This window comes from Triturus cristatus, chromosome 7 (genome assembly GCF_964204655.1).
Source record: "Triturus cristatus chromosome 7, aTriCri1.1, whole genome shotgun sequence".
NCBI lineage: Eukaryota > Metazoa > Chordata > Amphibia > Caudata > Salamandridae > Triturus > Triturus cristatus.
Genome location: NC_140590.1, coordinates 917,627,700 through 917,648,704, shown reverse-complemented (window position 1 = coordinate 917,648,704; position 21,005 = coordinate 917,627,700). Strand labels below are relative to the sequence as shown.

The 21,005-nt window shown below is 43.0% G+C and overlaps 1 protein-coding gene across 3 annotated transcripts in view; it reads right to left on the bottom strand.

Annotated features, from left to right (window-relative positions):
• The window catches only part of SPDL1 (spindle apparatus coiled-coil protein 1), a 210,153-nt gene that overhangs the window by 105,520 nt on the left and 83,628 nt on the right, over nt 1-21,005 (bottom strand). For all 3 annotated transcript variants that reach the window (XM_085617851.1, XM_085617850.1, XM_085617852.1), the window contains exon 4: nt 11,772-11,966. In XM_085617851.1, the coding sequence (XP_085473977.1) occupies nt 11,772-11,966 (195 nt within the window). The remainder of the gene's footprint in view (nt 1-11,771; nt 11,967-21,005) is intronic.

Here is a 21,005-nt window from a genome sequence, read left to right as displayed (position 1 = left end):
CCACGTGTGGCTGGGCCTAGTGCCCGCAACAGGAATGGATCAAACCAAGGTCAATGGGAGCCCTTGCAAACGGTACTCCTACTGGTGTTGGATTCATAGGCTCCCGTCAATATCTCAAGTTCAACTGTCATTTTTGACTCAAATTAATTTTAAAAAAAAATCATAATTTATTTTTCTAAATTGATTTGGGATTTGTGTTGTAGTCTCACTTTATTACTGTTGGTGTGCTACATAAATACTTTACACATTGTCGCCGAGTTAAACCCGACTGCTTTTGTGCCACACTCCCAGAGGATTAGGCACTGGTTAAATTAATGAATTTTTGTGGTTCACCCTGACTAGTATCAAAGCAGTTACTTGAGTAAGGTCTCACCCCCCTCAATAAACAACACAATTCCTCACAATTAGGTATACACAGAGCCACTGGAATTATGCAGCAAAGGAGGACCAAATTATGTGGCAGGGGTTACTAAATTATACAGCAAAAAAAAGAAAATTATGCAGCATAATGTGGCACATTTTGTGATAGTATAAATTTGTTATTTTGGCATTTTTTTACGTTTTAACAAAGGTTTGACCTTCATAGTATTACTTCTACACCCAAATGCATAAATAGGTAACTGAAAGGTGAACAGTCAACTTTTGTTAAGTGCATTCCGCTGCACATCAGTACACGTGGCCGCATTTTTTGTATCCTTTGATTCGTTTTAGCTAGAAACAATTTTTTGAGGTTAAAATCTGTAAATTATGTAGGGCACGATGGATTATGTGGCAAATCCATAATTAGGCAGAACAACGCTGCAGCATCAGATAATTCCAAAGTCCCTGGGTATATGGTAGTAATCTAAATCTGTCTAGAATAAAAGTTTCAATTCAATTAGCTTAATTCGACAGCATGTATCATAAAAGCTTCGAAAAACATATTTAAAGTAAAACAATATTTGATAAAATATTGCAATACAGTACAGATGGGTGCAAAATGAATCTTGACAAAGTTAAAAACAGCGTATGAAATTAAAAAAAAAAAACATAAAACCAATTTCATAAAAGACTTCGGCTTAAATCTGAGACACTATATACATATATTGGCATAATCCCTCACAGTAAACAATGTGTAAAGTGCAAGTGCTATCTATGTGATTAACAGTGTTCAAAGATTGTAAAACATTCCAAAATGATAAATGATTTTAATCACAAATAATGGTACATGAATATCTATAGTAAGGTCACACCTCGTTGGGCTCTAATCCTAATTTGCCAAGCTTGGGCTAAAAATGTGGCCACTCCACTGGAAAATAGGACACTGGAATCAGATTTTAAAATACGCATAGCAGACCGGTGATCGCGGGTGCCCATGCCACTACATATTGGTTTTAATCATTTGCTCCTAGCTTTATTATAGGCAGGACAGGCAAACAGGACATGGGCATCACACTCCACCGGAGCACCACAGCACGGGCAGCTCTGTCATTTCCTCTGCTTTCAATACTGAGTGTCTAATGTAGGACAATATGGCTAAGCGGCTTCAAAACATTGCCTTTCACTGGGTAAAGATAAAGAATATACATGTGCCATCATGCCAGAATGTATGGCATCATATTTGTACTGTGTACTCAATCATTAAATAAAAGGAGGGGGGTAACTAAACAGGAACACATTTGAAGGATTTCTATGAGAACACGGTCGTAATGTCTCCTTATGTCCTCTATGATCTGGTCCTTAATAACCAGTTCCAATCTGGATTACTGAGGTTTTCTCTGTCTCTGCTACTGGTCAAAATAGTCAGTAGTATCACGAGCATTTGACTACAGGTTGTATTGCATTTAACCTCTGGCTTTTTACCAACCACTACAGAGGTTAATGTTTTATATGTGTCATCATGCAAGAGGTGTTTGTGGTATGTACACAAGGGTTGTTCCAGAAAGAGAGCAGGGCTGGCTGTGTTGGATTCCAAACAAAAGTCTGTCCAAACACAAGTTTGGGTTGTAAGTCAGGTCTCCAGTCTCTTATTTGTGCTAGTGGGGCACTTCAAGGAGACAAAGGATCATAAAAAGAATCACCTCTCAGTATCACAAGTATGAAGGCTAGGATCCCACAAAATTTGGATCCCAAGAATTCATGTGTATTCTTCAAACACAAGATTTTTACAGTTTGTCAGCATTCCCTTAGACATTTTGATTGAATATTATAAATATCTTTGTTAGATATTAAAACTTAAACCAGATCATAAGACTATACAAAGCCCTCAACTTAATCTATCAATGTTTTCACAGTACATCAACAGGAACATAGTTAATTCATTCCTTTAGGAACACTGTTACAATGTCTGCTTAATACCAAATCCCTATTTGGATTACCAGATCCAGATGTTTTCCTCTGGTTTGTACTACCTGGTCAAGATAGGCAGCTACTAAGTTTAGGAAAAGATTATAGCAACCTTGAAAAGAGAGTGCCACTCGTTTACCAGGTGTATATCTATATAGAATGACTAATATCAATTCATAAGTGCTGCTCCAACAAATTGAGATATTTTAAAATCATTTATTGAATATTTTCATAAAAAGTAGTCAATGATAATATACAAAAATATTATTTTCAAATTATATCATTAATTCCAACTGATTGAGGATATGATACAACACATATATACAGAAAATTGATACTAAATTCAAATCGAAATTGATGAAAACAAAGCGGTGGATGGAGACTACGCGCGTTTCGGCAAAGAATGCCTTCATCAGGACACCGTCTTATTGCATTGTCGCTCTAAGAGACAGAAATGATAATTATACATAAAAGCAGGGAATAAATGTACATATTGGAGGAGCATACACAATCATATTTACATGTAGTTTTTCTTTGAAACACCTGGAAACTACAGTCTATTATGTACAACATAACTACACTTTATATAGACAAATATGTACAACAATTACTAAGTAAAGTTCATACAGACCAATTTGGTATTACTAAACGTAAATGCCAACAGAACAGATAATTACTTAACAAGTCAGTTAAATAAGTAAAGACAGACTCCAAACATCAACAAACAAAGTGTAATCGAATAATACTTTTTGTACATCATTATATATCAACGGAAGAAGAAATTAGAAAATAGATGGAGCAAGAAAATAAATGAATAGATAAGAGAAAACAAGTAAAGAATGAAATACTAACTAGAAGCTTCAATTGAAATTTTCATAGCTTATTTTACTTTGTACAATGTTTGGGTATCAAAGCCAATATAGTGTTCTAAATTTGGTTCCTTTAATTTCATAATAGTTAGAGACTTATAAATTCCTGGTTGGATATAATAAGTACCAATGGTGTACCCAGTTTCTGTAGATGTTATTAATTTCTAATCGTACGTACTTAATTGCTATCAGGTAACGTTTTTTAGTATAGAGGATGCGGTACCAACATCTCTTTTTGTCCAGTAGCCTGTGTATACTGCAAGGAGTTTATATCCTAAAAGAAAATGTTTGAATGTTTTAATCATTATTGAAAAACTATTTAATGAACAGTAACAATTACCTTATTACTGAAATTACTGTGAAAAACTAGAACGAAGGCTTAGAATAAAGTAGGCCCAAGGTTAAAAACAAGCTGGTAGTTGAAGAAAATCCGGATAAAGAAGATCTTATCTGTAAAGCAATAACCTTTAGTCAGTGAAGTGATGCTGAGTTCAACTACTCCGACTATTCACAAATCGCTGTCACTCTACATTATTCGCCTAAAAGGGACGAATATGAAAAAAAAAATTATACATTTTAGAGGCTGCGGCTGTGAACATACGTCTATCGCAGATCATTATTCATTGTAACTCTAATGACCCAAAGGGAAAGGCATGAGAATGGATTCTCCATGCTTGCTTATAATATGAGAATTACTTATCTATTTTGTCAAGATGGAAGGGAAAAAATACGAATAATACTGGAAAATAGATGCAGAAATACATCATTAATTCGCATGAAATACTAATAGCTGGTTGTTTTAATCAAAGAATGGTAACAGATTGATTACCTCGAATATTTGCCCAAAATAGGTAGTACTTACTGAAAATAATAGAGGATGTTTTTAGAAAAGTGGTTATAAACGTGCGTACTGTCACGAAATATGTCGGTCTCTGTGAAAAGAGATGCAAAGAGATTTATATAGAATGTTATACTCTTCATTAACAATATTCTTTGATTCAGATTAATATTCAGTTGTATTGAAAAAAGATCGCTCAGCCAATTATTGTCATTTCCATGCTTGGGTCATAATATAATATAAAAATTACAAGGCTGTTATAGCAAAGATTTCGACCATTACGTAAAGCTACGATGTAATAGTCACAGAAGACCCAATCAGATAACGCTATATCTCAACTTAATATATTGGATCTGCCGGAATGAATGTGGTCCTGACATGGGGTATTATATAAACCATGTCTACAGTTCGCGTAGGTAATATTTACAAAAGGTCAGCCAGCCTGAAACTACTATAAAGGGACCAACCTCAGTATACTTACTGAGAGTGTAGTAAAGCCGCTTTTATTCCAAACAGATGATTCTAACTTGTATGCGGGTATATTCTCTGATGGGATAATATCTAAAAAAGATAAGACCAAACGGGCAACAATATAGCTACAATCTCTATATTTAAGAAAAAGACAACCTTCTTTTTAGAAAAAGTAACTTATATTCAAAGTCTCACCTGATGGATAGAGTAACGCTGTATATCACGGGGGCCTGTTTCAAAAAAGAGCTTCGCTAGTCAGCTGGCGATCGAATTGATGGCTGCAAGCCATAGAGTTGACCGCTGATATTTAAATATCATAGAGTTGGCGCGCAAATTAAACCACGTGGTAACGTGAGCCTATTAAGAACACGATATCGGGTCCACCATTTTGAAGTCAGGCAAGCAAAAAGTGAATCGACCCCCTAGAAAGAATATACGTGCCAATCATCACATCCAAACTGAACACAATTTTAAATGTATTCTTCGCAATAATGTGCATCGGTATAGATTTACTTTCAAATTTACAGTAGCGACAAAAATGTGAATTGGACATGAAATCGAACGCACGCTACTTAGGGTCTAAAAATAAATAGCGAAGGCTCTAACTGATAGAGCTACGTGAATAGGGCGTGATACAGATCAAAAAATGCTAACATAAATACTTACTAAAAAGACAACCTAGATGAAAAAGGCGATAATAATGTCTCTGAATAACAAAGTCAATCAGTGAATATAGATAAGAGATACATCCACTAATTTAGAAAAAAGTGGTAGTATGTAGGTTGCAAATCATTGTTACATCTACCTTTCAGAGCCAGAAGCCTGAAATTGTTAGAAGAGGGGCTACTGATAATCAAAAGAAGAGACAGTGCCTGAATACAATTATAGAAACCTACTATGGGTAGGGATTCCAGGGCAGCATAACAGATCATGAAACTGAACCTTGTACTTTCATAAAAAGCTCTGCTCCCATGGAATTTCTAAATTGAGTCCCTTGTTAACAGTATCCAAGGAAAAGATCCAAAAGACCTCACGTTTTTTCCTTATTTTGTCGGAACAATGTCCATGCTTAGTTTCTATTCTTTCCAAGATAGCGTATTTCCTCTGGAGTATGGTTCTTATCCAGGAAATGCGGTACTTTATTTTTAGACACTAAGTAGCAGAAACTGGGTACACCATTGGTACTTATTATATCCAACCAGGAATTTATAAGTCTCTAACTATTATGAAATTATAGGAACCAAATTTAGAACACTATATTGGCTTTGATACCCTAAAATTATACAAAGTAAAATAAGCAATGAAAATTTCAATTGAAGCTACTAGTTAGTATTTCATTCTTTACTAGTTTTCTCTTATCTATTCATTTATTTTCTTGCTCCATCTATTTTCTAATTTCTTCTTCCGTTGATATATAATGATGTACAAAAAGTATTATTCGATTACACATGGTTTGTTGATGTTTGGAGTCTGTCTTTACTTATTTAACTGACTTGTTAAGTAATTATCTGTTCTGTTGGCATTTACGTTTAGTAATACCAAATTGGTCTGTATGAACTTTACTTAGTAATTGTTGTACATATTTGTCTATATAAAGTGTAGTTATGTTGTACATAATAGACCGTAGTTTCCAGGTGTTTCATAGAAAAACTACATGTAAATATGATTGTGTATGCTCCTCCAATATGTACATTTATTCCCTGCTTTTATGTATAATTATCATTTCTGTCTCTTAGAGCGACAATGCAATAAGACGGTGTCCTGATGAAGGCATTCTTTGCCGAAACGCGCGTAGTCTCCATCCACCGCCTTGTTTTCATCAATTTTGATTTGAATTTAGTATCAATTTTCTTATATGTATATATGTGTTGTATCATATCCTCAATCAGTTGGAATTAATAATATAATTTGAAAATAATATTTTTGTATATTATCATTGACTACTTTATGAAAATATTCAATAAATGATTTTAAAATATCTCAATTTGTTGGAGCAGCACTTATGAATTGATATTAGTCATTCTATATAGATATACACCTGGTAAACGAGTGGCACTCTCTTTTCAAGGTTGCTATAATCTTTTCCTAAACTTATTAACATTCCCTACGTATAGCAATCCTATTGGTAATGTAGGGGTCCCCTCTTTTTCAAAAACAAGATAGGCAGCTACACCAGAGGCTCGTGAAGAGAGGTTGTATTGCACTTAACCTCACCCATTTACCAATAATCGTAGGTCAGTGGTTGAAATTTCTTACCACCTGAAGAGGCATCACAGGTGGATGGGCTCTTGGCAGTGTAATGACATGACAAGGTTTGTATAGTTAAAGTGGTAGCCTCTACCACTTTGATGGAACAGAATATGATCACATATGCAGAACTGATCAGCTCTTAGGAACAAACATGCCAGCAGTTTATTTTACCCCACTTCATTTGATTAACACAGCTTCCATGACTTCTCTTGTGACGTTAGAAAGACAGATGGTGGAACAAATAACGCTAAAAAAAAAAAAATCAATCAAATTACCAAAGCCACCAGATTAATTTCTTCAGTCCCAACCGCAGCTGAATCTAAGGATTGCTCTCTATAAAAATTTCCCAAACACCCCACATCAAACCCCGGCAAAGGAAAAAGAGTTTGCCCTTTTCTGACCTTCATCCTTTAAATGGTAGGTTTAGAAACCAGCAACAACCCCAGAAACAAATTGTGCTTCTTTTATGCTGTCACCAAGACCACCTATCTGATGAGCTTGGATGGAAGTTCCTGAGTTTCAAATGAAGGGACTGGATCGACCGAGATGCTGAAGTAGTCAATAGTAGAAATACTATACCCCCGAAAACCCAGCCAAAAGTAATTTCAAAACTCTAATGCGTATAAACCTGTTGATATACTGTAATAAGCATTACAAACAAGGGTTTTCAATTCATAAATATAGTGATCATGGCAGCCTTGTGTAGGACATGACCAAAGAACATCTTCTGTAAATATAAAAACCCTAAAACTTTGAGCGAGATCTCCAAAGATAACAAATTAAAAATAACAATATCATACAGTAAAACTTTTAAATATGTGAACGAAAATAAGATTCCCAAAGTTTGGGCACAACAACCAAGTAACCCTTAAAAGATACATTTTCAGCAATGTTGGGCACAACAACCAAGTAAACCTTAAAAGATACATTTTCAGCAATGTAAACCACAATCTATTAAATTGAGGCTTTCATTATTGTTTACCTCCTGTGGTGAGTTTCCTACATGGCCATTAATCAGCTAAAATGTAACCCAGATCTTCACCAGACTTATGGAGAGCATTTGCGCCGAAAGACGCACCCCTCCCCGGCCCTCAACAGGGCTCCGTAAAGCGCTTCGGCATTAAATTTGATAGTGTTCTCTCCTTTCAACCACAAATCCAGGCTCTAAAAGTTTCCTGCTTCAGGCTGCTACAGATGATGAAAACAATTCTTGCTCCTACTGTCAGAGGGTTCCAAGAGAACGGTAATCCAAACATTAATAACTTCTAACTTGGATTACGGGAATGCTCTATCTACGTCTCCCGGAGTATCTTCTGGGCAGACTTCAGGTGGAGCAGAACTCAGCAGCCCAGATGCTTCTTAATCTACCCCTGAGAACACCTATGCCCTCTCACCTGAATGCCCTCCATTGTCTTGCCTTAAAAAATAAGGATTCTGTTTAAATCCATTGTCCTGCAACAAAGCTTTGCATGGATCAGGTGCCGGATATCTGAGAGAGAGGATTCAGGACTATGTCCACTGTTCCCTTTAAGGTGCGCGCGCTCACACCTCTCTTCCTGCTAGCGCGCACTGCCGTGTGGAGCGCGCACACACACCAGACATCCCAAGAGAGTTCGCGCCGCCGCTTTAAAAAAGCGAGCGGCGCAAAAAACTTCCTGGGTGCGGCGTTTGGACTCCGGAGTGCAGGTAAGGCTAAGTATTCATGTTAAACACAGCTCGTGAGGGGCTGTGATTAACAGGAATACTAAAGCGCACAAAATGCCCCGCACCGCGCTTTACTAACAAATGAGTACAGCAAGTTTAAAAACACAGCATGTACTTTCAGAAATAAATTGAAAGTACACACTGTGTTTTTAAACTTGCTGTACTCTTTTGAGTAAAGCGCTATGTCCCAAAAAGGAGGCAAGTTTAAGGTTCAGGTACCCATAGCTGCCAATGTTTCAGATCGTTATGTGTGACATTTTTATAATTCTAGTGGAATTATGAGTGATATTCCAACGACTATGAGTGACACTTTCTTTGCAAGCAATGAAAATGCGGGAAACATAAATATCAGAAACTACACCCATTTGAGCAACGTGACTGACACCAAAAGCAATTTTATATAGCATAGCAAGTCTGTGCAACAGTAGGAGATCAGGACGTACACCACAGCAAACACGATTTCAGGGTGTCCTCATAGCTATGTACGTGTTTTGCATTTCAGATTCTGTCCATTTAAGCTTACTGCAGGATTTTTTTTCCTTCAGAAAAATCCTCAGTCCAGTCCAGCCCTAGCTCAAAAAGCTCACAAACAGACAAAACACTGACCTGACCCGCCACCTCAAGATCGGAAAGCACTGGTGGCAGAACAGCAACGAAAGAGATAGCTGCAACCTCATCTCAGGGGGAAAACCGCCACGGGCTCAGCTCTACCCTTCGCGCGCTGACAAAAAGCTTGAGGCCAGTGTAGACTTCATTGAAGCTCCGGGCAGCCCACCCGTCCAGTGCCAAGTTAGCTATAGATTCTCTCATTGTGGCCGGTCCAGACACAACCCCATTCACCCTCCAGGGCACAGGCTTCCTCGCTGTGCAATTCTGGGGTCAGGAGGAGCGATCTGCTCCTCTCAGTGCTTGAATGTCTGCTGCAATTGTGTAGTGCACATCCACTTTACAGCTGCAAACTCTGTCCTGCACCGGGTAACCTAGCGGTGCTCTGGCCTGTGTCACCCAAGATTCGCTGTGGGTGGGCGGGATCAGCTGGCACCACCACTGCTCCCCGATAGTTTCATTCAGCATAGAAGCGCTACGGCTTAACTACCGAGCCAAGCGCTGTACCTAAAATGCATGACTTTCCATTTCAGTGCGGTGATGTGGGTCACCACACTGAAATGCGTTAATCCCACGCCTGATGCGTGGCACTTGGCAGGCATGCACATAAATGATGCTGCTAATGTCGGTATCTATCGCACTGCGATTGACTGCTGAGCCCGTCGGTTGCTCCTTAGTGCTGCGAAGTGCCCATGGAGCTATGTTTAATGTGATGCTCCGGTTACTGAGATCTTCGTGTAACCTCCAGCGCGCTGTGTTTTTAAACTTGCTGTACTCTTTTGAGTAAAGCGCAGTGCGGGGCATATTGTGTGCTTTAGTTTAAGTATTCATGTTAATCACAGCCCCTTCACGAGCTGTGATTAACATGAATACTTAAATAAAAGCACACAATCTGCCCCGCACTGCGCTTTACTCAAAAGAGTACAGCAAGTTTAAAAACACAGTGTGTACTTTCAATTTATTCTGAAAGTACACGCTGTGTTAGTAAAGTGCAGTGCGGGGCACATTGTGTGCTTTTGTCTAAGTATTCATGTTAATCACAGCTCATTTAGGGGCTGTGATTAACGAATACAGCAGTGAACAATCAGGGTATGGCAGAACGGAGCAGAGAAAGGTGGCGTTTCTGACTTAGTAAAATCTTATGATGGTCACACCGTTGGGGTCTTGTGCTTTTCTAAACTTGAAGTGTACAGGTCTGTGTAACCAATTCATGTCATGGCGTGTTTATCCAATTTGCAAACCTCCTTTAAGACCCTTAATGTGGCGCAGTATGTGTGGAAATGCACCATCTTTTTCCTTTAAGTAAATGTTTAGTGATATTTGGCGCTGCACACATGCGCGGTCTAGTTCCTGGCGCACCTAGCCATGGTTGCAGCGCACAGAGACCCTCCACTACTGCACACAGAGGAAAAACAATTTGAGGGAACATTGACTACGTCCCTTCCAGAACTTTTTGTTCCTCTTCTAAATGTTTGGCTAGAGTTCCCAACATCAGTTGGGTCAGAACAGGCAACAGATCCTTCTCCTACCTTGGGCAGTTACATGGAATAAACTCCCTTTGAAGCTATGTGCTACAATTGATCTCCCTACTATTAAGTAAAAATTAAAGACATGGCTCTTTCGACAATCTTCATAGGTCAATTACTGCTGGTGCAGTTATGCCTGTTTTAAGCGCCTGGACACTCGCTGTATGAATCTCATTAACATAACATGGACATTGTCATTTTCCCAATGTTAGCCTAACTATGCACGTAGTAAGCCGCATCGGCTTTGCACACATTACCAAAGCACATGCTTGTTTTTGTGCCACATTTTCACATATACTTAGCACACTTTAGTATTTTGTTCTTTCCCTTGTAATTGGTCTGCTCAGCCTAGGCAAGGTCAAACAACATTGCTTTTTCTTATGCTCTGTGATCGGAGACACATGTTTTGTCATATAACCCTGGACATGTTGTTCTAAACACTTAGAGAGCGGAGACAGGCAGACCGCTGCGTCAGCTGGGATGCAGATCAACTATCTATGAATGCTAAGGAATGGGGTCCGGTCCGCTCCTAAGCCCAGAGATCTCTAATCATTTAGGATATGTAGTGAGGGTAGGTTTAGGTAAATCGGTCAGATAATATGACCGGTCTTTTCATTGTACACGGTCTAATAGCTATGCCAATGATATTACTGACCTTTTATTTGATTGCTAGTTGTGGCGCACCTATTGCACATTAGAACACAATAGTTTAAATAAATATTATAAACTTTCCTCATGTCTCTTTCCAATCTCTTGTGGACAAGTATAAGTGAGGGAACGAAAAGGGGTGACCTGCTACCGTGATCTTGAGAGGGTCGGGAGTGTAGTGTTCTTGGGTGACAAATAACATCTCTCTGGAATGGTTAGGAGGGCAAGTGAGGCCCTATGAGCTAGTCGGATTTGGCCAAATGATTCTGATGGGGTACGGTGACTCAGTCCCTGCATGCTGATGTTCTATGGTCCCAAGAATACTTCTGTTTGTGAGCAGAACCCCTAAGACAAGGCTTTGAGGGTGCACTGTTTTCCCACAACAGGAGCTTATAATGTGACACAGACAAAACGGACTGCAATTTTGTTTTCTTTACGTTAGAGTTATTCATAAACTGCACAACAGATACAAACTTTATTTGATTTACTGCATTGAATAATCAGCTACCAAAACATACCATGGAACTGACTTACCTTTGCAGTTTCAAGTTCATGTACTTCATTCTGAAGGTCAATCACCTCCATTGACATGGTTTCACTGGCACGATCAGACAACATGCGTAACTCCTCTGATTTGTTAGCTACAAGTTCACACTGATGGTCGAATTTCTGCTTCAACTGTTTCTCGCCTAGCCTGGCTTCATCAAGATCAGCTTTCAACTTCTCCCACTAGAAACAGATTTTAAGGTATTATAATTTGGAGCCAAGATCAAGAAAATGCAAAAATATAAAAAAAGCACATCTAAAAGCTTGTCCCTGTTGACACAAGAAGCTCTTTGTAGTGGCTGCGGACATATTCACCCTTAATATTACATTTTCAAGTTAGAGATTAACATTACTTAAATGTAATTGTGCATATTAACCAATTTAATCATTTCAAATATAACATTAAAAGGGAGTTTGTTTTCTTCTGAAATAGTAATAAATCCGACTTAGGGTAGGAGTCACATACATGATACCATTAAGAATTAGTTGAAAAATGAAAGCCGGTTCCCTGGGAAAATCTTAAGAACCAGGCTCCATAAGGTATATAAAGAATTGACGAAAGTAACTCCGTCCCAAATGTCTGTCCTAGTTGCCATTAACCAAATAAAGGAATCTCAATATACATTAACAATTAATACAGTCGAGAGTCATGCTAGATAATCTTTAAAAACACATTGAGAGCAGAGGGTTTGCCTTCAGCTACAACCTGAAACTCTAGTATAGTGTCTACCACATCACAGATATGACTTGATGATCTCCACACGTACAGTGACTTCACACCATTAGACTCCTCATTTCTTCAAATATCTCTTTAAATCCCTTAAGATGCTTCAGCAGCATACAACTATTCACAACGTCTTAGATTCCAATTAAATGTTCTATTTTTCACACAAGCAGTTCGGCGTTTAGCATATTAATGGCTAATCTACATAACCTCTATTTATCCACCAATGGCACAGCTATCAATCCATATTTTAATTAATCATTGTAATCAAATATAGGATAGTATTTCTAACAGCCAGGGCCAGCTCTGTTCATCTGTTGACCATAATGATCGGCAAGGCAGTTGGTAATAACCCTTCAGACAAGGTCCAAAGCACAAAAATCTTCTGCAAGGGGCACATCAGGAAAATCCTCCATACTATTACTTAATGGGCTTCAGGTTGACCTTCAATATCCTTGTAAAAAGATCTTAAAATGCCCAATTGTTCTAATGCCTTTAAGGAAATATAGAGGCTTGCTTTACCAAATCACCTCTTCTGCTTTCTCCAGATTGGTGGTATACAGAGGTCAGCATATAGAACGCCTTCATGATCTCATGCTTCCTTATGGTATGAGATACTACTACACAGACAAAACCCACTCCAACTCCATTCATAATAGACTTTATTTTGTTTTAGTGACTTGTCGTCGATGAACAATCCCCAACTTACCACTAGACCTCTATCCAAGAATGAGGCATTGTTTTGCCCCGCCCCTCAAGAATAACTGGTATATATATATATATATATATATATATATATATATATATTCACTGAAAAAAACATAGGTTTCACACATGTTATAGTTAGCGGAAATTTTACTGATAAAAAACCAGTGAAATTCCCCCGTTATAGTTAGTGCAGGCAACTATAACTCACGCGACCGCAATCTTCTGCTGATGCTAATACTGTATTTAGACACTTATTTGCCCATGTCTTCTTCCATACATTTTTAGCTATACATATATTACAAATATTTTTTTTTCATAAAGACACATATGTCATCAGCAGAAGATTGCGGTCGCGTGAGTTATAGTTGCCTGCACTAACTATAACGGGGGAATTTCACTGGTTTTTTATCAGTAAAATTTCCGCTAACTATAACATGTGTGAAACCTATGGTTTTTTCAGTGAATTTGCAAGGTTTTTTAAATGCTAATTCCTAACTATAACGTGTGTGAAACCTATGGTTTTTTCAGTGAATTTGTACGGTTTTTTAAATGCTAAGTTACTTTACGCCATTCGTGGCGTGCGCGCCCACTTAACGCAGTTCGTTCCGTGCGCGCACGGTGCGCTTCGCGCACCGTGCGCGCACAGTAAGCACGCGGTGCTTACTGTGCTTACGGTGCTTATAAGCCATGCACAAATGGTGCCCTTCGGGCACCATTTGCACACGGGGTGGAGAGAGTGTGGATAATTTTTTCTTTTATTATTTTTGTTAAAAATATTGTGGTTTTTCACTGCAATGATAAGCCCTGCACATTTGGTGGCCTGCGGCCACCGAAAGCACAGGGGGTGGGGAGATTGTGGATAGTGTTTTTTTGTCTACATTTTTTGCCGTACGCGTACGGTAAGCGTAATCTGCGAAATTAGCGAAAAAATAAAAATGGCATTTTGGGACTTGGGGGGTCTTGGGGGGTCTTGGGGGACTCCCTCATCATGGCTATGTGTGTGTGAGCTGTCAAAACAGCTCCTTTACATGTGTATTGGTTTTATTTAACAACCTAACTCTCAGTGCGAGAGAGAAAATGGCGGCCGCCGCTTCCTGGTTTCGGCCGATTCTAATGTTTACTAAGATCTAAGAGCCAATCAGAATCGCGCTCGCGCACGCCACCGTACGCGTACGGTAAGCGTACCGTAAGCTGGCTCAGATATATATATATTGATTTAAAGGCTATTTTCTCAGAATCTACTGAACAGATTTACACCAAACCTACAAAAGGCACTTCCTTGACCTGAGGACTACCTCTCTGCCAAATTTCAAGTAATTCTGTTCAGCCGTTCGGGCTGTAGCCCTGTCTAAAGGTCCTATGGAAAAATGCATGGGAAAAACGCGTTTTGGGACCCCCCCTTTTATCTCAGCCCCCGCTTGACGAATCCTCCCGAGACTTTCAGGGTAGGAGCGGAGCGTAGCGTAGCGCCCCACCTATTTTGAGAAATTCGCGAGGATTCGTCGACCGGCGCCAAAGTTATTCAAAATAGAATGTTGCAGATTTCCTATGGAAAAGGGGTCCTAACTATAACTACCTACTGGCGACTGCCAGTAGGTTATATATATATATATATATATATATATATATATATATATATATATATATATATATATATATATATATATATATATATATATATATAAAAAACCTACTGGCAGTCGCCAGTTATAGTTAGGACCTATTTTCCATAGGAAATCCGCAACATTCTATTTAGAATAACGATGGCGCCGATTGACGAATCTTCGCGAAATTTTCCAAACTTCTGGCCAGCTCCGGTCCGCTCCTATCCTGAAAATTTCATGGTGATTCGTCAAGCGGGGGCCGAGAAAAAAGGGGGGGTCCCAAAACACGTTTTCCCCATGCATTTTCCCATAGGACCTGTTGACGCAGCTACAGCCCGAACTTCTGAACGGAATTTCACCAAATTTGGCAAAGAGGTAGTCCTCAGTTCAGACTAGTGCCTTTTGTGTATATATATGTATATATATATTTATTTATTTATTTATTTTTAACAAGAAAAACAGAAAACACATTTTAATGCAAATAAACGAAACACACAGGGTGGCTTACGAATCTCAATTAGGGCATTTAAGTAATTACTTTGCACAAAAGGAAAGGCAAAAGTCACCCGAGCAAGAATTGAACTAATTGTTTTTTACCCAACATTCCGGCAAGAGAACATGGCAGCCAGCTAGGGAGCAGGTCGCGGGAGTGCTCAATATTGAGATGCCAGCACACGAGTAATGGCGGATAGCCTCACGACTTAACAATATCAGAGGTTAGATCTCTGCTTTCAGAGTATTGAACGTTCGGGGGAGACAAGGATGGGTGGGGGAGGATGGAGTCTCCTCCTTTCTCCAGCTTGAGTAACCACGGTGTGTGTGGCCAACGCAGACTCCGAGCACTGAAGAGAGCTGCACTGGAGGTGAGGAAAGGCCGTAGGGCAACAGTGAAGATTCCCCTCCTGGGGAAAGAAGGCGGCAGCAGCAGCACACGCATATTGACTGCCCACCGTCCAGAGTAGAGAGGAGGGACGGCACGTGCAGGATGATTTTTACATCCCAAGATTTGGGCTCTGGTGCCTGAATTTTAAATCACCAGGAAGAGTCAGAGATAGAGGCCAGGGAAAAATAGTACCCCCTTGGGGCCATCAGAGATACATGGGGAAAAACGTAGGCTCACAGAAGGGCAAACTGAACAGTAGATTGAAAGCGGGGGACAGGTTAAAAAGAACAGGTGCTTTTTGAGGAGCACTGTAATAGAGCTAAATATAGCAACCCCTCCATGGCACAATTAAACAACTATGGGCGCCTGTCTTAATTACGGCAAGAAGTAATAGGGAAAGGAGGCCAAACGGGACAACTTATGGTGATTTCTCGCATACGCAGAAATTAGATAACCCTAGTTTAAACACCATTTCTAAACTCTCAGGGAGTACCATGAGCCAAAAAACTAGGGGAGCCCAGTCAAAACGACAAAAAATATAATTAACTACTTCTCTTAGATCTTTTTTCAAGATTCTGCCCAAAAATGCAATTCTCTGGGTGGTTGGTGGCTCCTCCAGGTGCTATAGAATCTAAGGAGCCTAAGGATTGCAAGGAAAAGACCTTGAAGGGACAGACCCAGCAATCTTAGCGGAGAGGTGAAGGACTGGCCCCTGCTTTTATGAAGCAGGAAACTGGTGGGGGGCTTAAGGCTAGTTGACGCTCACAGGTGCCAGGCTTTAACTGATATGGCTGGGGACATGGAAAAAGAGCAGACCACAAAGGAAGTAGGGAAAGGAGATTGGGTAACAGTTTTGGACGATTGGCCTCAATCATCAGTAGGCGTACTTGCCAAGGTGGAAAGACTATACTGCACTTGACAGAGAGGAGATCAGGGCACAGAAACACAGAGAAAGAGTGTCAGAACAAGTTACAGGCACTGGAAAACAGTGCCAGAAGGAACAAATTAAGAATACTAAACATACCGGAGCGACCCTTGACCTTGCCTGGTAGGTCGCTCCCCCCCCTCGCTGCAGCTCCGCCTGCGCTCCCGCTGTCGCCTGCTGCCGCCGCTGAAGTCGAGGCCCTCCACCATTCGCAGGCTACCACCTGCGCCTCATCCCTGGTGGCCAGTGGTGGCCTTAGGTTTGCAACTGCTCTCTGTTGTGCCTGTACTCTGTCTGCCCGTCTCTCTCCTGTACTCCGTTGCCCTCGTTCTGTTCACCTGTTCCTCTTTGTGCCTGTACTCTGTCTGCCCGTCTTTCTCCTGTACTCCGCTGCCCTCGTTCTGTACACCCGTTCCTCTTTTGTACCCCCCTGCCCCCGCTACGACCTCCTTTACTTCTGTGCCCCCACTGCCCAGTTTGCTCTGTGCCCCCTTTTCTGCTCTGTACCCCTTTTGCCTTGTTTCCTGAGCGCTCGCTTCCCGCTCCCGTTCCCCGCCGCCGCTACGCCTGTGGCCCCGCCCCCTCCGCACCCAATCGCTGCCCCTGCCACCCGCCACCTGCCTCCCAGCTGCTCCTCCCTCCCCACCTCCCCATATATGGCAGCCGCTGTGCAGCGGGTGCGCCGCTGGCGCGCCTAAGGCAAGCTCGTCCGCACCTGGACCACGCCCAGCGCCACAACCCCTGGCCCCCGCACCAGCCATGACGACCGCCTCTGCTACGACGCCAGCACCCTCGTCGCTCTCAACCCAGGAAGGATCCACACCTGCTGCAAGGCCGCCCCGAAGCGCACCCACGGTCCCTTCACCTGCCAGAACTGCAGCTTCTCCTGCCTCGAAGCTGCCGAGACACCCGCCATGACAGAACCCAACCAGCTCAGATGCATCCTGATCAACACTGGTTCCGCACACAAACACGCCGTCGAGCTCTGGGACCAACTCGACACATCATCCCCGGATTTCGCCTTCCTGACCGAGACCTGGATGAACGAAGCCTCCTCTCCGGACATCGCCATAGCCATCCCCGACGGGTACAAGATCACCCGCAGAGACCGCACCAACGAAGCCGGAGGAATCGCTATCGTCCACAAGAACACCATCAGGGTCTCAACAAAAAGCAAGGACACTCTCAGCACCGCCAAACACATGCACTTCCTGATCCACACAGACCCCAAGACCACCCTAAGAGGCACCCTCCTCTACAGACCGCCCGGACCCCAACCACAATTCTGCTACTCCATCGCCGACCTCATCAGCACGCACGCGCTGACCTCCACCGACAACATCCTCCTCACAGACCTGAACTATCATCTGGAGAACGACGACAACAAATCCACCACCCTGATCGACAACCTCGGACTGAAACAGCTCGTCACGACGCCGACCCACATAGTCGGTCACACGCTTGATGCCATCTTCTCCTCAAGCCCCCACGTCACCTTCAGCCACGCCTCCGAACTCACCTGACAGACCACCATTGCATCCACTTCACCTTCCGTAAACCCCTCACCCACCACCGCACCCTACAGATCCCCCGCCAAGTCACTGAAGAACAACTACAGACAAACCACGCACTCAACCCACCGACCAACCCCAACGAGGGTGCACGCACCCTCAGACACTGGTTGTACGACTGCGCCAACACCTTAGCCCCGCTGAAATAGCCAACCAACAGAGACACCAGCAAGAGAGCCAGCTGGTTCACCCCGGAACTCCTAGCATCAAAGCGCACCTGCCGGAAATTGGAGAGCAAATGGCACAGCGGCAAGACACCGGACAGCCGGACTGACCACAAAGACGCCATCCGCAACCACCACCACCTCATCAGGACCGCCAAAAGGACCTCCTTCAAAGACCACCTTGACAAAAACGCACACAACAGCAAGGAGCTCTTCAACATCGTGAAGGAACTCTCCAACCCCAGCGCCAACGACATCCCGCCATCGCAAGCCCTTTGCAACTCCCTCGCCACCTTCTTTCACCGCAAGATCACCAACATCCATGACAGCTTCAACCCCCGGACGACCCCTACATGCCTTGACACGCCGGACCCACCGCACCCCATCGACCACGACTCCCTGACAACCTGGGCCAATGTGAGCATCGAGGACACAATCAAGACCATGGGCACAATCCACTCCGGCTCCCCGTCTGACCCTCTCCCACACCACATCTTCAACAAAGCCAGCAGCTCCATCGCACCCCACCTGCGCAGCATCATCAACCTGTCCTTCGAGACCGCTACCTTCCCTGAGAGCTGGAAGCACGCCGAGATCAACGCCCTACTGAAGAAACCCAAGGCGGACCCGAGCGACCTCAAGAACTTCCGGCCCATCTCCCTGCTTCCGTTCCCAGCAAAGATCATCGAGAAGTTAGTTAACACCCAGCTCACCCGTCACCTCGAAGACAACAGCATCCTGGACCCTTCCCAATCAGGATTCTGCAGCAACCACAGCACCGAGACCGCCCTCATCGCCGCCACAGACGACATCAGGATCCTGCTAGACAACGGCGAGACGGCGGCCCTCATCCTTCTGGACCTCTCCGCCGCCTTGGACACCGTCTGCCACCGCACACTACACACGCGCCTCCATGACGCAGGGATCCGAGACAAGGCCTTGAAATGGACCACCTCCTTCTTCTCCGGCAGAACTCAGAGAGTCCGCCTCCCTCCGTTCCGAAGCCTCCGAGATCATCTGCGGCGTCCTACAGGGATCCTCCCGACGCTGTTCAACGTCTACATGGCACCACTCACATGCATCGCCCGACCTCAACATAATCTCCTACGCCGACGACACGCAGCTGATCCTCTCCCTCACCAAAGACCCCCCCCCCCACCGCCAAATCCAACCTCCACCAGGGAATGAAGGCTGTCGCCGACTGGATGAAGGAAAGCAGACTTAAGCTGAACTCCGACAAGACGGAGATCCTCATCCTCGGGCCCAACCCCTCAGCATGGGACGACTCCTGGTGGCCCGCATCACTGGGGACACCCGGGCTCCAACCAACCACGCACGCAACCTGGGAGTCATCCTCGACTCGAAACTCACTATGACCAAACAAGTCAACGCAGTCTCCTCCACCTGCTTCAACACCCTCCGTATGCTCCGCAAGATCTGCAGATGGATCCCGACAGACACAAAGATAACAGTCACCCAGGCCCTAGTCAGCAGCAGACTCGACTACGGAAACGCCCTCTACACCGGAGCCCCGTCCAAGCTCATCAACAGACTGCAAAGAATCCAGAACGCCTCTACACGCCTGATCCTCGACGTCCTGCGCCGCGACCACATCGCCCCCCCCCACCTGAGGAACCTGCACTGGCTCCCCGTCGACAAAAGAATCTCCTTCAAGCTCCCGATCCACGCACACCAGGCACTCCACAAAACCGGCCCAGACTATCTCAACAGTCGACTCTCCTTCTACGTACCCAACAGGAAACTCCGCTCCGCTGACCACGCCCTGGCCACAGTCCCGTGCATCCGTAGAACCACTTCCGGAGGCAGGTCCTTCTCCCACCGCGCCACCAAGACCTGGAACACCCTCCCCCTCAACCTACGACAAACCGAAGACCTGCTGACTTTCAGGAGACGACTCAAGACCTGGCTTTTCAACCAGTAGCAGCACCCCCCCCCCCCCCCCCGCGCCTTGAAACCCTTACGGGTAAGTAGTGCGCTTTACTAATTGATTGATTGATTTTATTGAGGGGGGCTGAAGGGGAGGACATAAAGTTGTTTGTCATAGCTCTGCTTAAGACAGGAGCAGTGTGGGAGGCCATGGAGGTAGTTCTGGCCAGGGACATCCAAAGAGTTCACCGGGATCCATTAAAAAAGCCCCCAGTACAAGCAAACCAGGAAAGATCTTAGCAAATGTTCTCACATACTCATAAAAGAGAGATCTTAGCAAGGGCTTTGAAACTGAAATCCTAGAATGCAAATGGGTTTACTTTTGAGATCAGATGTGATATTTCTCAAGCCACTTTGAATAGGAAGTGGGTGCTGGGCAATAGTTAAGAGTTTAGGAAGTTAGGTGCCACTGTTCAGCTAAGATTTGCCGCCATCTTTAGGGTAATGAACAATAATAAAATGCATAACTTAAGGGACTTTAAGGAGGCAAATAAATTGATAGAGACCATTATGAAGGGCCACCTACCATCAGGATAAAGAGGGCAGGGTTTTTCTCATATATATTCTATTCACTTATATGTTCTGTACTTAAATAAAACACAATTTAGGAAATGTTGATTAAGAGTCTATCCACTTTTGATTTGTTTTTAATTTTCTTTAAGATGGTTGCATCCCAAAGAGTACGCAAAGGGCTGT